Here is a 20792-nt window from a genome sequence, read left to right on the forward strand (position 1 = left end):
TGTCAGTTAGTGAAAAGGAATGTAAATATTGACTGGAAGTCTTTAAGTGTCTTCAATTCATACGTGCTCCAGGGTCCATGCTCAAAGCTGAGCATCAGTGAATTTGCCAACGTCTCCAGAATGCCAAAGTACAATTACAGCTCTATAAATACGCTAAAGACACAAAATACTTTCCACTGAAACATCTCAGAAATGCTGAAACTCTGGGGAGCTGCTAAAAATGTTTGAAGGATCATCAGAGCCGTGGTCCCAAACAAAATCCATTATAACACTGAAATGTAGCTTTATTGTTTGTTTTCTGTGTCTCTTGGACAAATGGACAAGGAAATTGCCATTCCCACAGAAATCTACCTGAGTGCCAACACAGAACACTGGATTTTTGGAAGAAAGGTGTTCACAGAACTGAGCTTTTGAAATGGAAGGCACACAGAGCTTTAGCACATTGTATGTACTTTATCTGGAACGTTCTCACCCATCTACTCTTGCTCCTCAGTGCAACAGAAAACAGGAGCAACGTTTTCTGATGCATCTTGAAATCGAGAATCCTCTATGTGCTTCAGCCACAACATTAAAAACACCCAACCCAAACCCCAGTTCCCAACATAAGATTAATGGTTCTGTTTCCACGTCAATTATTTCCTTTAACAAAATGCCAAGTGCAGCTTCTGCTCGGAGCTGTCTCACACTTCCTATATAAGGTGCTATTTTAAGCTGCTTCTGGCTTTTCCATGCATTAACCTGCCTGGAACGTTGCTGTTTAACTGCCTACAACTCTCTTTTCACTTCTAGTTTTTAAACCCAGACGTCCTCTCTGACACACAGACAGCGTGGAGGAGGAGGAGGATGCCATTTGATTGGAATACAGATGGAAAAACCAGGAGAAGGAGGAGGGGAGGAGGAGGATGGGACAAGCACTGCAGTGAGACTTGGGAGGGAAAGAGAGGGGAAGGAGAAAATTTGACAAAACTCTCTGTTTCATTTGCCAAATGTGACTGATCTGTGTAATAAACAGGCAAAAGAAGCTGTTGGCAGAAGGGTCTGTGTAATTTACTGCAGAACCTGGAAAGTGAGGTGACAAGACAAAGGGTGCCTTTGGCTAAAGCATGGCACATCACAGGTGAATATTCCATATTCTAGAGAGCAGCCCCATGTCAGCCATTAAATCCCTCAAACCAACCTGAACCAAGCTTAGTTTGCATTTCCCACATTTCTTACAAGGTCCCAGTCGTGCTCTGAGGAATTCCTGACCTTTCACCACTGCAGCTCATGGGTGACAGTACAAGGTGACAGGTGATGTCTGATCACAATAACAAAAGCTCCTGAAAATCAGGTTCCAATGAAGGCAAAGTCACAGAATGGCTTGGGTTGGAAGGCACCTTAAAGATCATTTAGTTCCAACCCTCAAAACCCTTTGAAATTCTTTCCTCCAAAGCCTTTTAAATTCTCTCCCTAGCTGAAGTAAGCTCTGGGTTTATCTGTATATTGGCTGAACACCATCCCAATTAGTGTGATGAACCTGTCAGGTTCCTTCCCACCCACCTGGCGATCGTAGTTGATCTGAGCTTCCTGCTCGATGTCGGAGTCCAGCTCTGGCACGTCGGATAAATCTGAGTCCGACTCCTCGCTGTAGGAATCCACACCACCCTCTGCTTCAAAACCAAAACCAACACATTAAACACATCCAATGCCAAGGAAATGGGATGGGATCTTTGACAGAAATTAAACTCTGGGCTAAGCACTGCTCAGGACCTTTGGAAGCAGAGGCAGTTGTTAATATGGCAGGGGCTGCCTGCCTGGGCCGGGTTTCATTCCTGTCTCTCCTGTTTCCCTGCCTGGGGCAAGAAGGTGGTAGAGGGAAGCACAGTCACAGAGTAGTTACTGGTACAGTTCCAGTGTGAGAGAATTCTGCTTTCTTAACAGGCTTTGGAGTGCAATCATACAGAAATGGCAAATAAAAGCTTGCAGTGATCACTCCTTGTGTTTAAAATAACTGCTGTAACAGGGTATTTGACCAAATTGTGCATTTATGGAGTGAAACTTTGCCTTTTTGCTGCAGGGAATCCAGATTTTAGCAACTGTCACTGTGTGGTTCATATGGTTTTGGTAGTTTATAAGTATCGAGAATATAACAAGAAAAAAATCTAAAGTACAGCTACCACATAAATATGTGAGATTGCCCTGCAAAATAAAATTAAATGATTCAACACAGGTAGCCAGATTTTTGAATGCAAGTTCCGTGGCTAAGCTTGAAAATTTAATTATCTGGTCCCTCTAAATGTCTTCTTTCACATAGTGTGATGAATACTACTCGTGTATTCCTACACACACAACACTGTATGCTTTTAAACTGCAGCAGTTTTTAATGTCCCTTGCCTCAAATCAAGTGAAAAGCCAAGTGCCCAAACATCCTGAGCGTCTGCAACTATAGAGAATTATAACAAAAATATTTGCTGTTAATTCAGTAAAAGCTTCTCCACCAGTGCTGCATTCTGTGCTGATTTCCTTAGATAAATACTTCAGCAGAGCCCACGTTTACCTTGTGCAGAGGTTTCCAGGATGCCATTTGTTATCCCCTCGGGAACAAAGCGCCACTGGAAAACAGAGTGATCAGCACCTCCTGTGCTCAAAACCCACTGGAAATCATGGGACCAGCGGACATTGGTGACGTGTGCTGAGTGGCCAACGTACTTCCTGAACTTGGCTCCTAAAAAACAACAAGGGAATGTTGGCATGGAAGAAGAAAAAAATTAACATAACCAATAAAGTTGGGCTTTTAAGGGAAACACAGTCTAAAGACACTTGTGAGAACTTAATACCCAAATGCCTCATTTGATATTCTGTTACAAAAGTAATTAAAATGTAAAAATAAGGGACATTAAATTATATGAACAATATCTTCTGTTTTCAGAAAGTACTTAGATCTTGGCAGGAATTAAAAACACACAGGGTTTAATCTTCCCCTTTGTCGCCATGACTGCCAGTATGAACTCTACACACGTGTTACACCTTATCCTATAAACACAGATTTTGAAAATACACTGATGTGATATCAAAGGAAACATTGAAGATCACAGAAAGCCAAAAGGTTGTTCTATTTATTGCTGGCTTTATGCTCGGGGCAGTGCAAATCCTGAGGAAACAGCCACATTCTCAACAGTTCTAAAACCAAGTACATACCCTGTATGGGCAGGGAATTGCTACAAACTGAGAGGCTCAAGTCTCATCTTTATATCCATGAATAATGACACAAATTTTGCACACACTCCTATGAATTATATACAAGAATGAAAAGCCACCATGAGAAAATACACTGATATGGTATTAAGGTAAATACTGCATTTGTCAGCAACACAAAATACTGTCCTACCTTTCTTTAGGCACGGGAATCTGAATAACTTCACCAGCCCAAAATCATCTCCAGTCACCAGCACGGAGCTGCTGTAATTCCCATCCACGGAGTTGACATCAGTAATGTTTGTGTACTTTGGCCAAATCCCACTCACTTCAGAGCCGATCACACAGGTCCAGGAGGCCCAGTGGATTCCTTTGATCTCATCTTTGCTGGTGAGATGCTTCCCAGCTGAAAATGTGCAAGTGCATAACTGAGGTAATAATTTGCTTTTCAGTAAACTCTGTTTCTTTTCACCAAATCTATCTGTGTATTCTGACTGGGATTAATTTTTAACCTCAATTAAAAAGATCCACAATCTCCTTTAAATTACTATAATCTCACATTTGTGGTGTTTGAGGCCATCACAAACCTTAGCTGTATTAGAATTAATTATCATACTACTGAGAATTATATGCTAATTAGAATTAGCATGCTAAAACCTAAAAAAGTGGAAAAACTTTATAATTCCACATCACTTCTAACAAAGAAATGTCTTCAGTAGAAAGTATATGTATGTAACACGACTCTCCAGGACATTTTTAAGTGCTAGAAGATTAATAACTCAAATTTTTAAATCATGCCACATGTGCTTGTAGGAATTTGTTGCCCCTGAAATTTGAGTATTTGGTCAGTCAGTCATTCCATGGTACTTTTCATTTACAGAGGCTGCCAAATTAGCCCAAATGAGCACAAAATCTTATTCCTAAAGCTCTCCTCTGTTCTGCAACAGTTTCTTCTAAACATTAGAAAGCGTTCTTAAGTAAGAGTAAGAATAAATCCATTATTTATCAGTGTTGTTTCTACTAACAAGCTGTGACACTGAGAACTCAAACAGTTCTCCTGTTTTTAATTATTGCACTCGTAAAAACATTCTAATCACTAACACAGGAATAGTTCATCACTTGAAGGAAGCACAACAGGGACAGAGGTGCTTTGGTAGTTACCCAAAAGCGAGTCAACCTCTCAAGGTTCCCACATTAAACCATAAAACTGACGGAGCAGAAAATGCAGAGGCAGCGTTTGCTGAGAGCTGAAGGTGGGTATGTCCCGTGACCGCCGCTCTGAAGAACGAGCAGCAGGTATTTCTGTGAACTCCGGCCCAAAAACTCTGCTTGCAGGTGCGTTATTTCCTTCACGTTTGTGGTGTTCTCCTCCAACCCCCCCCCAGTTTCGCTGGTCCATCCCAGGAGCCCTCCCAGACTCACAGGGCATCTTGTAGAAGAGCCTCTCTCCGGCGCCGTCGTTGGTCTGCAGGAATTTGCTGTCCACGGACCAGTCGAGATGGGTGATGAAGCTGGAGGATTTGTTGCACTCCCCGATTTTTTTGTACCTCTGGGCCACCGCGTAGATGTCGACGGGGCCGTCGTTGGAGCCCACGGCCAGGTAGGAGCCGTCGGGGGAGAACTTCATCTCGTGGATCACCTCCTTCCTGTCCTTGATGTGAACCACCTCCGTCATGTCCCTGCGAGCACCGAGGGTATGTAAAATCAGATGCATTCGGTAAGGAGAGCTCTGAAATGTTGGCAGAGACCTTAAAGGAGAATCCTTCCCCACCCCAGACAGAGATTTCTAGGGGGCGTCAGGCAAATTAGCAAAGACAAGATTGCTGGGAGAGAGAGATTAACTTCTTTAGAAGAATAACAGTGGTTGGGATGGCTGTTAAATGAATGTGAACAGCCCACTTAAGTTTTGTTAAAGTCATTAAAGCAGAGCATTACAGGGGTTTGCACAGGATTTTCCCTCCCATCAGCCAGTAGTTAAATATATGCTTAACAAACACGTGGAGTAATGGTAAGGAAAGGGGGAAGCTCTTCCAAGTATCAGTTAAAGCAGACTATGTGTTTTGAAATATGGAGGTTTGGCTATTTCACTCTATTCATATGCATCTTGAAAATGCTTTAAAAAAGTCTTTCAATTACCAATTGTTTTGCCTGGAATGTGCCTGAGAGGGAGTGAAGCGTATGATGCAGGGGATCCCTCTCCACGCTCTGTTCTCTCACTTTTTATCCCTTTTTCCCCAGCGGTTTTCTCCTCTTACCTCACTCTAAGGACAATGAAGGAGCCATCCTTCATTCCCAGAGCCAGCTGGGATCCATCGGGGCTGAAGGACACACTCCTCACTGCCTCCTCCATGTTGCAGCGAGCTATCAGGGCATGGTCAGCCAGGCTCCACAACCTGCACCAGAGCAAAGGGAAGCTGCAGTGCATCAAGGAATGATGCAGGAAGGATTTGGAAAGATTTTGAAGGAAACACCAGGATAAAATTTGCCTCCAAAACGTTGCTTTCACATAAATCACTTTGTCCAATACACTAGAAGAGTAATTACAAAATGCAAGCAGGATAATTCAATTTTCTTTAAGAAATGCTACAACTTTTTGAATTAATGGAAGGGTGATTTCAAATAGGAGCTTTTTACTTTTATAACAGCAAAGAAGAGCCTTTTGCACACATACAGGCATTTGCATAAACAACTGACAAAATAAAAGCCTGGCTTTGCTTATGAAAATAGAACAAGTATCTTTTAGGACAAAATACTTCTGCACAGTACTTTTTGAAAAAAAAATAATCAGGGAAAAATACTATTTCCATATGAAAAGTGCATGTGCTTTGAAAATAAGGCATTATTATAATATATATAATTCTTTGGCAACTTTCCTAAGTGTTTGATTCAACGACTGGGTTTAAAAATCCCAAATAGGCTCAATGAAACATTATTCTATTAGTTAATATTCCAACTTTTTCTGTCCTGTACCTGACAGACGAGTTTGTTTATTGGAGCCTCCCAGGAGACTTGGTGGAAGCCCTTGATGAGCAGCTGATGGCTGTGCCAGCAGCTTTGCTCTGCTCTGTCCCTTCACACAAACATCACAGACAAATATTCAAAGGCTTTCAGAGAGAAACAGGTTCTAATCAATCTTCTTGGAAAAGCAGGAGTACACAGATCCCTCGGGAAGACAGAGGTGGAGCAGAGCTGCTCTGCCAGAACATCCCGTGGTGCTGCAGCCGGACGTTCTCCGTCACACAAAGACAAGAGTGAGGTGCTTTGAATAAATGTAATTAATAATTCTGGGTGCCTTCAGACAATGGTATTTTTTTCCCTGCTCCTGTGGTAATAGACAGTAAGCAGGCAGCTTTCCTACTTAAAATGCTTTGCTTTGGAAGTTTAAAATGCTGGAAAGCTGTATCTGGCTGGAGCCTTCTCTCAGCTGGGCTGGGGAAAATCTACAGCAATCCTTTCTCAACAGGACATCTCAGACATGAGAGCATCACCTGACTCACTAAATAATTTGATTTCTAAAACAATTTAGATTTATATTATAGACTCACTCTTCTCAAAATGATGTGATAGTCAAATACTAAGAAAAATTACCCAGTGAACAGCAATACAGAAACACTCCTGTCAACCAATTTTAGTATTGAAAAGAAAACTGGAAGAAAATCCTTTTGTGTATGTTTTTATTTGCATATTTCACTGGAATTCCTCAATGAAGACATAGTATCTAAAAAACTCCCACTGCCTGAACTGGGATTCAAATCCCACATTCTGTAGTGGCTCAACAGCTCAAAGGGCAGAAAAATCCCTGCACATCCGAGGGAATGGCAATGTCCAAAGGCACCAGGGGGATCATAACTGCTACCCCAGCGATCAGAGCCATAAGAGCAGCTCTAATTAAGGTTTGATGTGCACAAAGAGATCCCTCAGTGCTTCCTGGAGGGGCACGAGCGGGGTCAGGCCTGCTCTGAGTCAGCAGCGCCTCCAGGCCAGGGCTCAGTTCCTCTGCTCACCACGAGATGAGCCAAGACAAGAAATCCAGTTTTAGGATGGCTTATTGGCTTGAGGGCAGTGCAGTGCTAATCCCAGCTTTGCAGAACCGCCCTGCATCCTGCCAGGGTGGGCTTGGGCCTGGCTGTGCCACTGGGCACACAGACACAGGTACAGGAGACTGTTCCTGCATTTCATCAACTGAGAGAAATAACACTCGTGTAGGAACCAGGGAGAAAACACGACTGCAGCGAACAACTGGCAGTTCTTTAGTCTCACACTTTGGATTTTAACTGTGGTGAGAAAGTGATGGAGGATGGCAGGAATGGGAAACCAGTACAAGTGCAAAGACAGAAAAGAAAGGGAAAGCAATGCCAGCCGAGCAGCAAAGCCTCAAGGCCCGGGTGAGCCATCATGTGGAATCTGAAGGAGCATTATTTAGGAGCTGGATGCACGGCAAGAGATTGAATTTTGCCACTGAAATATGGCCAAAGGGTAGAACCCACATAGATGTTTCTGAAATAAGTTGACTGGTAGTCCATAAAAATTGAAAATCTCTTTGGTAACTGCCTGGGCTTGATTTAAATATATGCAATCAAATCATCTGTGTAAGACAAAAAGCAGTGACCATCCATCTGGTAGGAGCTGGAAATCAGGATAGTAGGGTCAGGAGGAACCACCAAGGTATTTAGGCTTTGGGCTTGTTGCATATTATTAACAGAAGAGAAATACAAAGTGATCCTTCTCCATTTAGATCCCCACACCTGCTGTACCAACAGCAATGCATCAGCACTTCCAGCAGAGTAGAGAAACCCAGCATGTTTTGAACACAAATTCTGATTATTTTTACATGATGCGTGGAGCCCAAATACGAAGGCTGAAGAGAATAAGCAAAGGTGCTAAGAAAAATATAGGGGGAAAATTTTTTTCTTAATAAAAGGCCAGAAAATAAATCAATTACAAATGAATGTGCACATGAATGATTAGAAATAAAGAACTCCAGCCTTGAATGATAAGAAACAAGGAACTCCAGCCTTACCGTACGGATCGGTCATCGCTGCCTGTCACTGCCAAGGGCTTCTTGGGGTGCACTGCCAGGGCCCAGAGCTCCCCCTCACAGTGCCCCTGCATGATCAGCATGGGCTTGTCTCTCTCTCTCACCAGCACCTCGAAGATCTCGCTGTCCTGGGTCCCTGCCAGCAGCCTGTCAGCCTTCCAGCACACGCTGCGGATGGACAGACCTGCTGGGACGGGACAGGGGGCTGTAGGTGAGGCACTGCCCGTGCCCGGGGGGGCACAGGGGCAGCAGCAGCACCTCAGTAGCTCATTGAGACCCGGCACATTCTGACACTGGGGGCTCACAGGGGCAGCAGTAGCACCTCAGTAGCTCATTGAGACCCGGCAGGTTCTGACACTGGGGGCTCACACAACATCACAGGTACTCCAATCTCCAAGCAGTTGGGGTGGATTTTCTCCCTCGGGCAGGGGAGGAGGAAGCTCCAGCCTGGGAGGATCTGTGTGTGTGCCACTGCTGTGCCAGGGCCTGCAGGGACCCAGAGCCATGCTTGGGGCACACCCTGGGAGTTTGTTTTACAACCCACTTCCATTTCACAGCACTGAAACATCTAAATTCTACATTAGGCCAGGTTCCCATGACTGAAGCTGGGTTTACTCGTTTTTTCGGGGTTTTAATTTTTTGCACACTGCAATAAAATTTTAATGGGGAATTTAAATGCTTTGTGCCCATGCTGTCACACTTATCCACTTTAGTTACAATGGATTATTACAATCAAACAAAACATCCTCCCTCTCAAACTCCAAGAGAATTTTGCTTTGTATAACTTTTAGAGAGCTTGATCTCATTCCACAATTCTGACCCTAACTCTGGAGCTGGAATTTTACTAACCACAAGCAGGCTGAGCCATTTGGTGGCATTGTCTGGCCAACTGCTTGCAGTGTTTGTGTTTTCTGTTCCAGTACATGAAAATTCAAGTTTGGGTAATGGGCCTAGATGCTGTGAGATGGGAATGAATAAAAAAATCCATTTGTCATGTAGTCAAGGTCAGCCACACCATCATTTTAACATATTTTTGGAACCAAACACAAAATACAATTACCTACCAGTCACATAAATAAAATATTCCCATCTCCTGAGAAGGCCAAATTAATCTTCATTTATTTTCTTGTCCATCTCCAGCCACTTTTAATTTTGATAATGTCACTGTGTGACCCAGCTAAATTCATCCACAAGTTCTGACTCCCATCTTTGATACACACCAGTGAACACCCAAGGGATGGAATTCACATATTAAGTGGCAAATGGGCATTGTTAAGTTTGAGAACACAAAGCACACCTTTGGATGTGGGAAAGGCAGTGTTCTCTGGGACATGCTGCACATAAAGATGAGCTGTTATCAGGGTTTGTTACTAATATACCTCTACATTTCAGTACAAAGCCAAGCCTGTGATCAGATTGCTGCTGGTGATGCAGCTCATTTCAAAGTGTTCAGTGCCCTTCAGTGCAGGATGGTTGAGGAACAGCAAATCCAGGGGGTGACAAAGGGCTTCCTTCAAATGACAGTGACAGGGTATAAGTCATGCTTGGATTTTATGGCCTGCAGTCATCCCCAAGCTCCTCATTTTTATAGCTGCAGTCAGAGCAGTAGCCCCACCAGATTTTTCACAGATGTCCTTTTCCTTAGTCCCAGTGATTATCCCCATGGGCACATCAGCTTTGGCTAAGCTTGGACAAAATTTTGCAGCCTTGCTTAAGGCAGTTTCTTGCACCATTAAAGCAGGCACTGTTGTAATGTTGCTTTTTTTTTAACAACAAACAAACGTAAACCTGAAGAATTTTAATGCTGTAAAAGCAATGTTCTACTTTGAGTTTTTAGAAATCAATTAACTTCTCGATTTTTAAAAACTGTTCTAATTTATATACAAGTCCAAAGGGCAGCTCAATTCACTTTCTACAAATTACATTTTTTTATTGCTTTTGCCAAGTAAGAAGATGGGAAAAAGCTCTCCTGCCTGTCTCAGCCCTACAGGTGCTGTTGCAGTGCCTGGTTCTACTCAGCTCCTCTCATCTCTATGCTCTGTGCCCTGTGGCATTTAGGGGATGGCAGAAATCAGGACATCAAGTCAGAACGACTCCATGGCATGTCTGAGGAGGATTCACCTTCAATTATTTCTCCACAATTTTTAGAGAGAATTACAAAGCTGCTGTAAATGGTCATGAGGAACTGCTACTGGTTTCTAGAAAATTCATGTTAAACATTATTGCTTTGGCTGCAAAAAGCGACATAAAGCCAGGACTGCAAAGCAAAGGGACTCCTGGGTGGGTGTCTTGGACACCTTTGGGAGGGTTAAATTCCATGGGTGAACACTGGAGCAGGTTCCCTGGGATCTCTGGAGACTGGGAGTGCCCTGAGAGTCTGCTCATGAACTGAAGTGATGACTAAGCTCACAGGAAGCAGGATTAGATTCAACAAACATGATGATCACCAACTTAATAACATTCTCTCTCACAAATCTGCCAAGTGCTACCTTCCCAAATGCACTAATGGAGGGCTCAGATGGTCAGTCAGCATCTTTGAGAGTCGGGCTCCAGAAATCTCAGTTAGTCAAATGAATTGCAATTAATTAATTAATCAAAGGTTACCTAACTCCATTCTCTTATCTTTAGGTGTTTAATTAGATTTTCCTTATCTCCTTGCATTGGCATGGTGAGGAGCATCCCTCTGTTTATACTATGAACCATGGAAAACTCTTCAGGTTACAGCATTGTCAGAGGCAAAGGGGAACACAGATCCAAAAATACATACAGTCATTGAGCAAAAAAATCAGCAGCATGCAGAGACATTTATGCTTCACATTCAGTGTGTCATAATCCATTAACCAGATGTGTAAAAGCCATTAAAGGAACAGCTCATTACCTTTGTATCCTTGTTCAGTCTCCCTGAGATCAATTTTGGTAATTGGTTTGAACTCGGTGTCCCACAGCCGGATGCACCCGTCTCTCCCTCCGGTGGCAAAGCCTTCCTCACAAGCATACATGCTGAAAATTCCAGCCTGTCAACCAAGGGATAACGACTTTTAAAGGCCTTTACAACCCACTGGAACACACAGAGCAATTATTTTGGGACAGACTCTTGTTAAAGGCTGCTGGGCAGCAGGGTGTTGTCCATCCCCAAAGCACACCAGCACATGCAGCTTTTATTTCAAGTGCTCCACTTCAGTGGGTTCTGTAGAAAGTTCTGTGCCAAGAGCAGTGCCATGGCCTGCTTGCAGAACTCCAAATTTGGTGGAGTTAATGTTATGCCAAGGACAATTAAATAAAAAATGGAACACTTCAAATAACGAGCTCCTCAGAGTAAACCAAACCAAGCAAAGGAGCAGTACAAGGATTCTTACAGGTGCAGAGGTGACTGAGACATTCCCTCAGGAATTCAGCTCAGACATCCTTTGGAACCAACAGGAGCTGAAAGAGTGGCAATTCATTCTCTTGGTTGAAAACAAGTTTCTATCACAGTTTGAATTTCTTCTTAATTTTTGAAAATGCCTCATGACTGCTGACTGTGCTGGACTACCTTGGAATAGCTCAGGGAGTGCCTGCTGAGCCAGGATTTTGTCAGGAAAACCTCTCAGTTAAGAGACAAGTTGAACTGCACAAAGATTAATACAATGGAGAGAAGAACTCAGCATTCAAAGTGGCCTTGTGCAATTTCTTAATAAAGTAATATTTCTAATTATTAATTACGTAGAGATTAGAAACTGGGCAGGAGAATGCATATTAGCCATGGCAAATCCCATAATTTATCACATTATATCCAAAGAGATTGTATTTAATCATTCTAATGGATCTAAATAAAATTCTGCACATCTCCTACAGGGGGTTACTGTTTGCCAAAGACATTTCTGTGTTATTGCAGCTGCACATCACGTGGAATTTCCCAAAGTTCCTCAGCTAAGATGTCCCACTGACAGTGAGACTCATTACCCCTCACTGCTTTCATAAATTAGGGGTTACTTCTGTAAACAACCAGCACACTTAGAGCTGGTTTGAAGAGCTTCTCTGAATCTTGACAAAGGGGCAACATAAACAATTTTGGGAGGTCAGAAAAAAAACAGTGTTTGCAATGATCTTTCTAGAAAGGTTCTAGAAGGAAATCATAGTGACAAGGGTTGGATTTCATACCACTTATCTAAGGAAAACAGTCTTGTTTCCTATTGTTCAAAAAACCACACCAGAATGCCATTAACCACAGTCATACTGCAAATAGGAACTGTTCTCAAATACATATGAAATAAGACAAGCAAGTCCTACTGTGCCTTTACTGCAGCAACAACAGAGAGGTAAATTTACTATATTAGACTGGTGAGAAATCTTACATCATCCTATACATTCCCCTTTCACTCTGTAATTATGAGAGCTCCAAACTGGGGAGGGAGGGGGTGTTATGAAGCCAATTGGACTAAACTGCCTTTGGAATATGGTTGGAATGCAAAGTCCCAGATTCTACAGGTTTATTCCACACTGCAGCTCTTATGAAGAGTCAGTCCCCAGCGTTGGGAATTTTAGTGGTAAAATTCTATTTAAAACCAGGTAATCTGCTTACCAACTATTTGTAAGTAAACTGATTGTAACTGAAGCTTCTCAATCTGTGAAACTTCAGGTTTAGAAACTTTTCTTTAGGTTTAGTTTGCTTGATTAGGTCAAGGCTACAAACATCAGCAGTTCTATCAGCTCAGCATCTGTTGGCAACATGTCAACCAAGTACAATGTTACATCCGAGTTCTTAACTGATGAGCAGCCTTAGACATTGCTCTGACCCCAAAGAGGAGGAAAGCTCTGGAGCTGAGCCTCCAGGAAGGTTCCCAATTCCATGCCCATTCCCTTCAGAAGGACATGAGAACAGGACTCACGCTGTGTGCTCCCTGGATGGTGCGCACCAAGTTCAGCCCTTTCCAGACGTAGATGTCCCCATTTAGAGCCCCAGAGTAGGTGACATCTTCTTTAGCACACGCCAAGCACAGGATGGTTTGGAGATCTCCTGTTTTCCCAAAGATCCCCCTCTTTGCCGTCAGGGCGTTCCCACACAGCGTCCAAAACTGGGAAATGCAAATGGCACATTAGGAAAAATCCCTGCAGGATTCCTGGGTTTCATATTAGTGTGCAGCTCTCAGATGGACAACCTGACAGAGCAGTGTCTGGGCAGGCACTAAACCCAAAGGAAATCATCGAGCTGTTCTCCCACTATCCTTTATCAGGTTTTGCTGGGAAAAGCTGTCCATACAAGTGCACGTTTTTAAAGCCAGGGACGTCCCATTTTTCTTGTCTGCAAACCTTAAAACGCAGCTGAAGTGACAAAATACTTGATCTTCCACAACTTGGGTGCTGGAGCAGGCATTTGTGCCCTTCTCCAGAGCACTGGGAGAGGTGTGTCCCTCAAATATAGTTACAGTTACTGAGGAACCATCTGTTCCAGGGAGACTGAAAGGCTCCAGTGTGAAACAACGCTGAGACTGAGAGTAACAGGTTCCCCAAGTGTGGAATGGGGACCTGCTTGGCTTCTACAAGGCATTAAAGTTCTGCAAAAAAGAGTCTAAGACTGACTAGAGGAGAGGAAAAGAGAGAACAGAAAGTTTGTCTTAGAAGAGTGTCTTTAGTGGTGAGAAGTATCATATTGTTTCTTTTTGAATCAGAGTGCATAATGTCCATCTCATCCCCACTTTATATACCTGCATCTTTTCATGCCTATAAGCTGAATTTTTAGGTATTTTTCTTCACACTTATAAAATGTCCCATAAAATTCCTATAAAGCTGACATCCAGAAAATCCTCGGATTGAGGTTTTTTACTTCAGATCCTTCTCTATTTCTAATTCAATTAAGTTTTCCCTTTGCCTCTTAACATGAGCCAATTTTGAAGGCAGAGGGAATCCTGCCCCCAGGGAGTAAAACCTAAACTCTCCTCGCTGCTGCTTAGCAGAGGAAGGGTGGGAGGGCAGCAGTGCCAGGAAAAGGGTGGAGGGAGGATCCTGAGCCCAGTGGGAGATTCCTCAGCTCCAAGGCTTTACCACAGCTCCTAATACCTGCTCAGCCAAATGAGCGAACGGAGCCAACATGCCAAAGGAATAACTGGTGCTATTCCCAAGCCTCAGTCCCAGTTCTCCCAGTGCTACTATTGCTTTGGAGCTGTTATTACCATATTCCCACATCCTTGCACTGAACAGCAAGTTCAGGCTGCTGTGGGAGCCTCACTGGAGGGAACACGGAGTCACTTCCCCTCCCTGCTGCCTTTTTTGTTCTTTTTTTGGCATGTCTTTATCTCCTTGTATTTACAGTGCTGGTAATATGTGTGTTCAGGGTAATTATGGCCATTTTCAACAGGAGACAGGTGCCAAACAAAGACAGGTTTTGGCAAACAGCTTGCAGAATACAACAGATGGTATCACTGCTGCCAAAACCACCCACAGTTTGAAAGCAGTGGTGGTTTTAAGGGCACAAGGAACCAGAACTAGAGATATTAACTGGTTTCCTAAACTTCTAGTTAAAGCTCTTCCCACCCCAGTCATGTGAAATAATTGCCATCTGTTAGGAATGGTTTTGATGAGACAGGAGAAAAATAGAAACCTGAAGGGAATATTGGCAAACGAGGATTCCTTTCTAAGCTTTCCACAGGCACGAGGATGTTTTACCCTAAACATCTCGTATATATCTGGGTTTGTATTTAGAACACTTCCAGAGAAGGTGACTTAGAGGGAGCAAATAGTGGGGCACTGGAGTTCTCATCTTTGCAGGTGTTCCTACGACTGCTGGCAATGAGAGGCCAAAGAGAGGTCATTTAATTCACTTTTTAACTTAGTTCACCCTACAGCTGCTCAGTGACTCTTTGTGATGCTTGAGGAGAGAAACCCCTAAAGGCTGAGACAATTTAGGTGACATGGAGAGGGCAGAGAAACCCAAAATTACAAGTATATAATGATGATCTTCCCACCTTGCTTGTTCAGGGGACCTGCACCTCAGTCACTGCTGAAATTCTGGAGTGGCTTCAAACAAAAAGTTTTGCCAAAACGTTCACAGAGTAAAGAAAGAAAAGCATAAATTGTCTTGTACTTAGGGCCCTCATCATGTAAGAGCACAGATTTTTTTTGTGCAAGCACTTTTTCCAAGTAAACAATAAGAGCTCTTTACCTTTATGTGTTTCACTCCACAGCTGACGATTCTGTTGGGCTGATACTGATCCCAGGAAATATCAAATATCTGTTAAGAAGTACATTAAGCTGGTATTTTAAATTACACAGTAATTGCATGTAGGTTCAGTTTGCTTTTACCAGTGCTTAGCCACCATTTCTGTTGGAACATATTACTAAAAATGAAAGAACACTCTTGAGGTGAATTTGGAACTCTGTAATCCAAGGTTAAGGCAAACATGGAGGGCTCCTCACACAGTCCTGTGAACACACCTCATCCCTGACTCCACACTACCAATCCATTCCAGCTCCAAGGTGTTATTGAATAAACAATATTTAGGTAGGCATTATTTCCCACTCCCTCCTTTTTCTCAGTGTGAAAGTCTACTGGGACTAAGATTTTAGTACTTCTTGCCTGTCCTGGAGTCTTCTGCTAATTCAGAACCTGATCTTGTACCTACTGAGGTCAGTAGCAAAACTTCCACTGCTGTAACTGGGAAGTGAACCAGTTCTGAAAGAGAAATTCAAGAAGGACTGAGATGCTGTTGTGTTGGGAACACTGCAAGTAAAAACGAACTAGCAGATTATTGAGCTGACACAGGGGATGCAGACAGACTGTATGTCACACCAGCTGCAGGGGCGGGTTCAGCCTGCTGCTCTGCGTGCAGTAAAACATTGTAACACCCCAATATTATAACATTAAAATGTGGCATAATACCATAACACAGATACAAGAAAACTTGTCAGACTGTGCCCATAATTTATCTGAATGTATGCATCCATGTGCTTATATACGTCAAGGAGGCCTGTGTTAAACCTGGTAAAACATTTCCTAATCCTGAACAACATTCGGAACTCAAAGCTGGTCAGTTCTCGTCTTTATTGAAGTTCTGATCCTCTAACTGAGGTTAACAGATAGAAAAGGAATATTTACCCTAATTAGGTTGCTTCTACAGGTGACTGTCTGAAGCAAAACTAAAAGGGAAATAATTCAATCTGCCCTCAGGATAAACTGTCTTTTTGACATCCTGAGAGAAAACATGAGATGTGAAACGTGAGCTCAGGGGGCACAGATCATCTGTGGAGCTCCAGATGTAGGGACAAAGGATCTCCTCCCCAGGCTCCTGTGGGTGCTTTGTGCTGGGTCTGGCACAAGGAGGAGGCACAAAATTTCCAAGCACGGTGGAACGAGCGAGATTCCCTTTGCATGAACCCAATCCAACCCCCCCTCTGTTCCAAACCCTGATGACCCCCAGCCCCTTAGGGGCCTGTCCCACCATACCCTGTCCGAGTGGCCCGTTGCTGTCGCCAGGAGCTTCCCCCTCTTCCAGTCCCAGATGCACACGGTGTTTTTGGCGTCCAGCCCCACGGACGCCAAGCGCTGAGGAGAAACCACAGGAGCCAGTTAGTGGCAAAGCAGCTCCAAATCACCACCCTGCAATTCCCAGGATTGCTGCATTCCCAGGATTACTGCCCAAGTGGATTGGCCCACGTGTGCCCTGTGTTTGAACTCTCTGGCAAAGGCAAAGCCAGTCACACTCAACACTTACTCGCTGAGAGAGCACTGAAATGTCTCCCCCTTCTCTAAAAGGTTCTTGATCTCAGGTGCCAATGTTTCCAGGGGAATTCTGACCAGGAAGGGTTTGAGGGGCTTGTTTCAGCTGTACTTCGATTATTAATTTGATAATAAAAGCTCTCACCATTTCCAGCTCCCATTTTGTTCATTATGTTCATTTTGTTGAGCTTCAGAATCAGAACTGGATGTACTTTTAATAATTGCCTTTTACAGAGCTTAGTGTATCAAATCACCAATTAAAATAACTAAAATCAGTAATTAGTAACCAAGCTAAATCAAAGTTCTCTTGATCACCAATTAAAATAACTTAATTGTAATACTTTTCAATCTCAACAATACAAGAAATAAAAAGAACAGAATAAAACAGAAGGGAAAACCTGGAAGGGAAAAGGCAGAGTGCATTTTATTTGCCCTTAGCAACCCATACCTGCCAGGGGTCTGGCTGTACTGATCAAAACACAAGCTCTTTTTCGTGGCACCTTCACTGATTTCAACTTTTTCTCACCTCTTTTATAGTCCTCCTCACCATGGAAACCATGGCAGTACTTCCAGCATCTTTTAGATCCATGATGTGACCAACCTCAGAGCTGAGCTGTAACTCCCAGTGGGGAAACCACCCCTGGGGGTAGATGGGCAGTGAAGGGACTACAGAAACTAAGAACTATTTGCTATTTTCTTTTCAAGTGGTCTGCTGAGGAAGGGCTCCTGCTGGCAGCAAAGTGAGAAATGCTGAATTTCCCTTTTGGTTGGAACACTTACACTTTTAGTCCTCCTTCTGGAAGAGAATTTGACAGAATTCTATTCAGAGAATTCACAGAACTACCAGAAGAAAATATCTGCCAAGTAGTTTATGCACATAATTAACAATTATTTTTAAATCTACACAGATTTAGAAGATCTGGCTAAAGAAGCCAAGTGCTACCTAATGAAAAACTTAGAAATACATGTATGTATTATGGCAGTGCCCCCCTCACCCCATTAAAAATAAGTCTCTTTACAAAGCACACAGAAAGGGTTCATCTAAAACAGAGCAGAAATTGAACTGGGCAGTCTTGAAAAAATACTTCACTACAAGGCATCTGCTTTATAGGTAATTCTGTGAAGGGGAGCTGTTGGTACTTTTAAGGAGAAATTATAGTTAACTCTTGATTTAACAAAAGACATTTTTAATTAGAGGCAAACTGACAGCTCCTTCTTAAACATCTGAACCAAATGCAGTTCCCCTCCTGCCAAATGGCATCTCCTGCTCAGACAGAAGAAGCCCAAACTAAAATCTGTATTTTTAAATTACAACAGTCCTGCATTTTAAACTTTAAACTCCAGTATTAACCCCAGCAAACACATAAACCAGGAAATTTTGGAGGAACCCAAGCTGACTCCATGGGGATCCACTGAGGGAGTGCAGCAGAACCACCCGGGCTCTTTGCTGTAGGACGTGGTGCTGACAGAGTTACCAGAGGAGAGAGCCCAGTTCTGTTGCATTGTTGAAGTGATTTGTGCTTTGGGGCTGAAATGCAAACCCTCCCTGGCTGTTGGCAGCCCCTGGGTGGAGGAGAAGGCAAGGTGTGCACTGGAAGGTGCAGGCAGGGTGTGCACAGCCTGGTTCACCCTGTCACAGACACCAGTTCCCCTGGGAATGCTGACTAAACAAACCAGCACTGCTGCAGCTCGGAATTCCAACTGCTCAGAACCTTCCCCCCCTGCCCTTTAGCTGGGGCTCAGCACAGCAGCTCCTGCTGCAAAGCCAGAGAGAGCAGCAGAAAGCCAAGCTGCATCATCCATATTTATGTGTTCCAGCACTGCTCTTCCTCCAGACAGGAAAGCATTCAATGCAAACCTTTATTTCCAGAATGAACTGCAACTTCCCCAGCCCCTCCAGAAACAGAACTGTCCCTGTCCTGCAGGGGCAGCCCAGCACTGAGCTGGGGGGTTAATGACAGCCAGGCCCCAAAGGTCTAAAAAAAAAAAAGTTTATCCACCAGTCCCATGAAGTTAAAAATGAGGGGGAAAAACAAAGAATGTGCAGTTCCAAATGAATGATACCTTAAAAATATAACAGCTCTGGAAATCTTGTTCTGCTGATCTGGGAGTTTTCTCGTGTGAGGTTTTTATTCCTCAATTCCAAGGACCACATTTTTCATTAATTAGAATTGACACAGGAGATTTTAGAGGAAATGGCTTTACCTTAAGAAAACTGGAGGAACGTCATTGAAAACTAGGCTTAAAATAGAAAGCTAGTTCCAATTTTTAATGGGGAAGTGTAATCTGTGGTGGTGTTTAGAACTCCAGTTACCCAAAGCTTTTTAACCACATTAAAGGCAACTGCTCAGGTTGAAGTCCTGCATTTCAGACTTCAAACTGAACACACACAAGCTAATGCACAATAAAAAGTACTTTTGTTTCATGTGAGAATACATTTGATGCCTTGAAGGCCAGTTCTGGGCTCAGACAGAGCCCAGAATAATAAATTAATAATAAATATTAACCATTTAATTATACTATTACTGCTAATAAAGCACTGTGTGGTCAGTGGGAAAGTAGCAAAGTACAGGACAATAAAGCACTTCAATAATCAGCAACCCATCTAGGACATGATTTTAAGACATCTTTGAAAGGCCAGAACATCCCATAGTTCTGCCCTGTTGGGATGCAACTCTGAGGTACAGAAAATACAAAACCAGGAAGGATCCATGCAAGAATCCAGGTGGCAGCTCATCTAAGCATTCCTAAGAACACTTTAGCAACCAGCTATGAAGTGTTACACCAGGACACTCATCAGGACATCAATAACGACACACTGCACACACAGATATTTATAAAGCTCTCTGAAGTATTTCTCAGGTAGGTGAATTTTAGATCTATTTTCCTCCTACTTCATTCACAACTGAAAGCTTTTAATAGCTCACCTCCAGGGGAAATGTGTTTAGCTGTGACAAGCCCAGCTGTGAGCAGCCCACCATTTACTTCTGTTTGAAATTCTGCCTCAGAATATCCCCTGAGCTGCTGCCATTGTGCACAGGCACACTGGGCCCTGACCCCGTTATTCAATTAAATTAAACTGCCAGGGCAGCCCAGCCAAGGAGACTCTCCCAGCAGGGACATCAGTGCAGTTCTGCTGCCAGAAAAGAGCTCCAGGGCCAGGAGGGCTTTGCCAGGAGCCTGTTTCTTGGAGCAGCAGGTGCCAAGGAGGTGGGGAAGCCATTCCAGCTGATGCCTTAAGCCCCTAATGTTTTTTTTATTTTTCTAATATTTGTAAGCCTTATAAGTTTTATAAGTAGTGGAAGTAGATTTTAAAAGCAGCAGCCCTTGTCCCTCTACCCTGTAGAACCCTTTAGTTTACAAATTCCTTAACCCTCTTACCCCATTCCATGTTCCCTATATCAACCCTACCCCCATATCCAGCAGAAATGTTTAGTCTCTTGTCAAGGCAAGGCCTGTCCTGTTTGGAGAACACTTGTATATTGGCCTAAACCACAGAACAGAGTCAAGAACTAGGTGACTCTGTGCTCTCTGTACCCCAAAGATGATGAGGATTGATGAAGAGAGGGTCTCAAAAACCCCCAGCCCTAATTCCCAGGGGCGGGATGGGGGGTGGACCAGAGCAAAGGGTACAGGGTGCACACACTTGGGATTGGCCAGATATGGTTATAAATGTAACATCTCAGGCACAGCCTGCACGCCTCGTGTACCATCAATTGCCTTGGCACATTAAACCCTTTCCTTATCTCACCCTCAATTAACAGCTCCTGGATTTTTTCTTAGCACCAGCTGAGCAGGCATCACAGCCAACCCACCAAGGGGGATCTGTGCTCGGCAGGCAGTGGCACCCACCTGGCTGGAGGTGGCACCCACCTGGCTGGAGGTGGC

General features: G+C 43.5%; 1 protein-coding gene across 2 annotated transcripts in view; it reads right to left on the reverse strand.

Annotated features, from left to right (window-relative positions):
* EML6 (EMAP like 6) overlaps window positions 1–20792 on the reverse strand; it is an 88225-nt gene that overhangs the window by 35703 nt on the left and 31730 nt on the right. The window contains exons 4-13 of one of the 2 annotated variants that reach the window (XM_027693477.1): window positions 16632–16730; window positions 15351–15419; window positions 13081–13266; window positions 11091–11226; window positions 8195–8396; window positions 5430–5567; window positions 4597–4853; window positions 3368–3580; window positions 2537–2704; window positions 1540–1649 (exon numbers count right to left, since the gene is read on the reverse strand). In XM_027693477.1, the coding sequence (XP_027549278.1) occupies window positions 1540–1649; window positions 2537–2704; window positions 3368–3580; window positions 4597–4853; window positions 5430–5567; window positions 8195–8396; window positions 11091–11226; window positions 13081–13266; window positions 15351–15419; window positions 16632–16730 (1578 nt within the window). Of the gene's footprint in view, window positions 1–1539; window positions 1650–2536; window positions 2705–3367; window positions 3581–4596; window positions 4854–5429; window positions 5568–8194; window positions 8400–11090; window positions 11227–13080; window positions 13267–15350; window positions 15420–16631; window positions 16731–20792 lie in introns of both variants that reach the window. The other variant, XM_027693478.1, reaches the window with a different exon arrangement.

This window comes from Neopelma chrysocephalum, unplaced genomic scaffold, assembly GCF_003984885.1.
Source record: "Neopelma chrysocephalum unplaced genomic scaffold, ASM398488v2 Primary Assembly neopelma1_91, whole genome shotgun sequence".
Classification (NCBI taxonomy): Eukaryota; Metazoa; Chordata; class Aves; order Passeriformes; family Pipridae; genus Neopelma; species Neopelma chrysocephalum.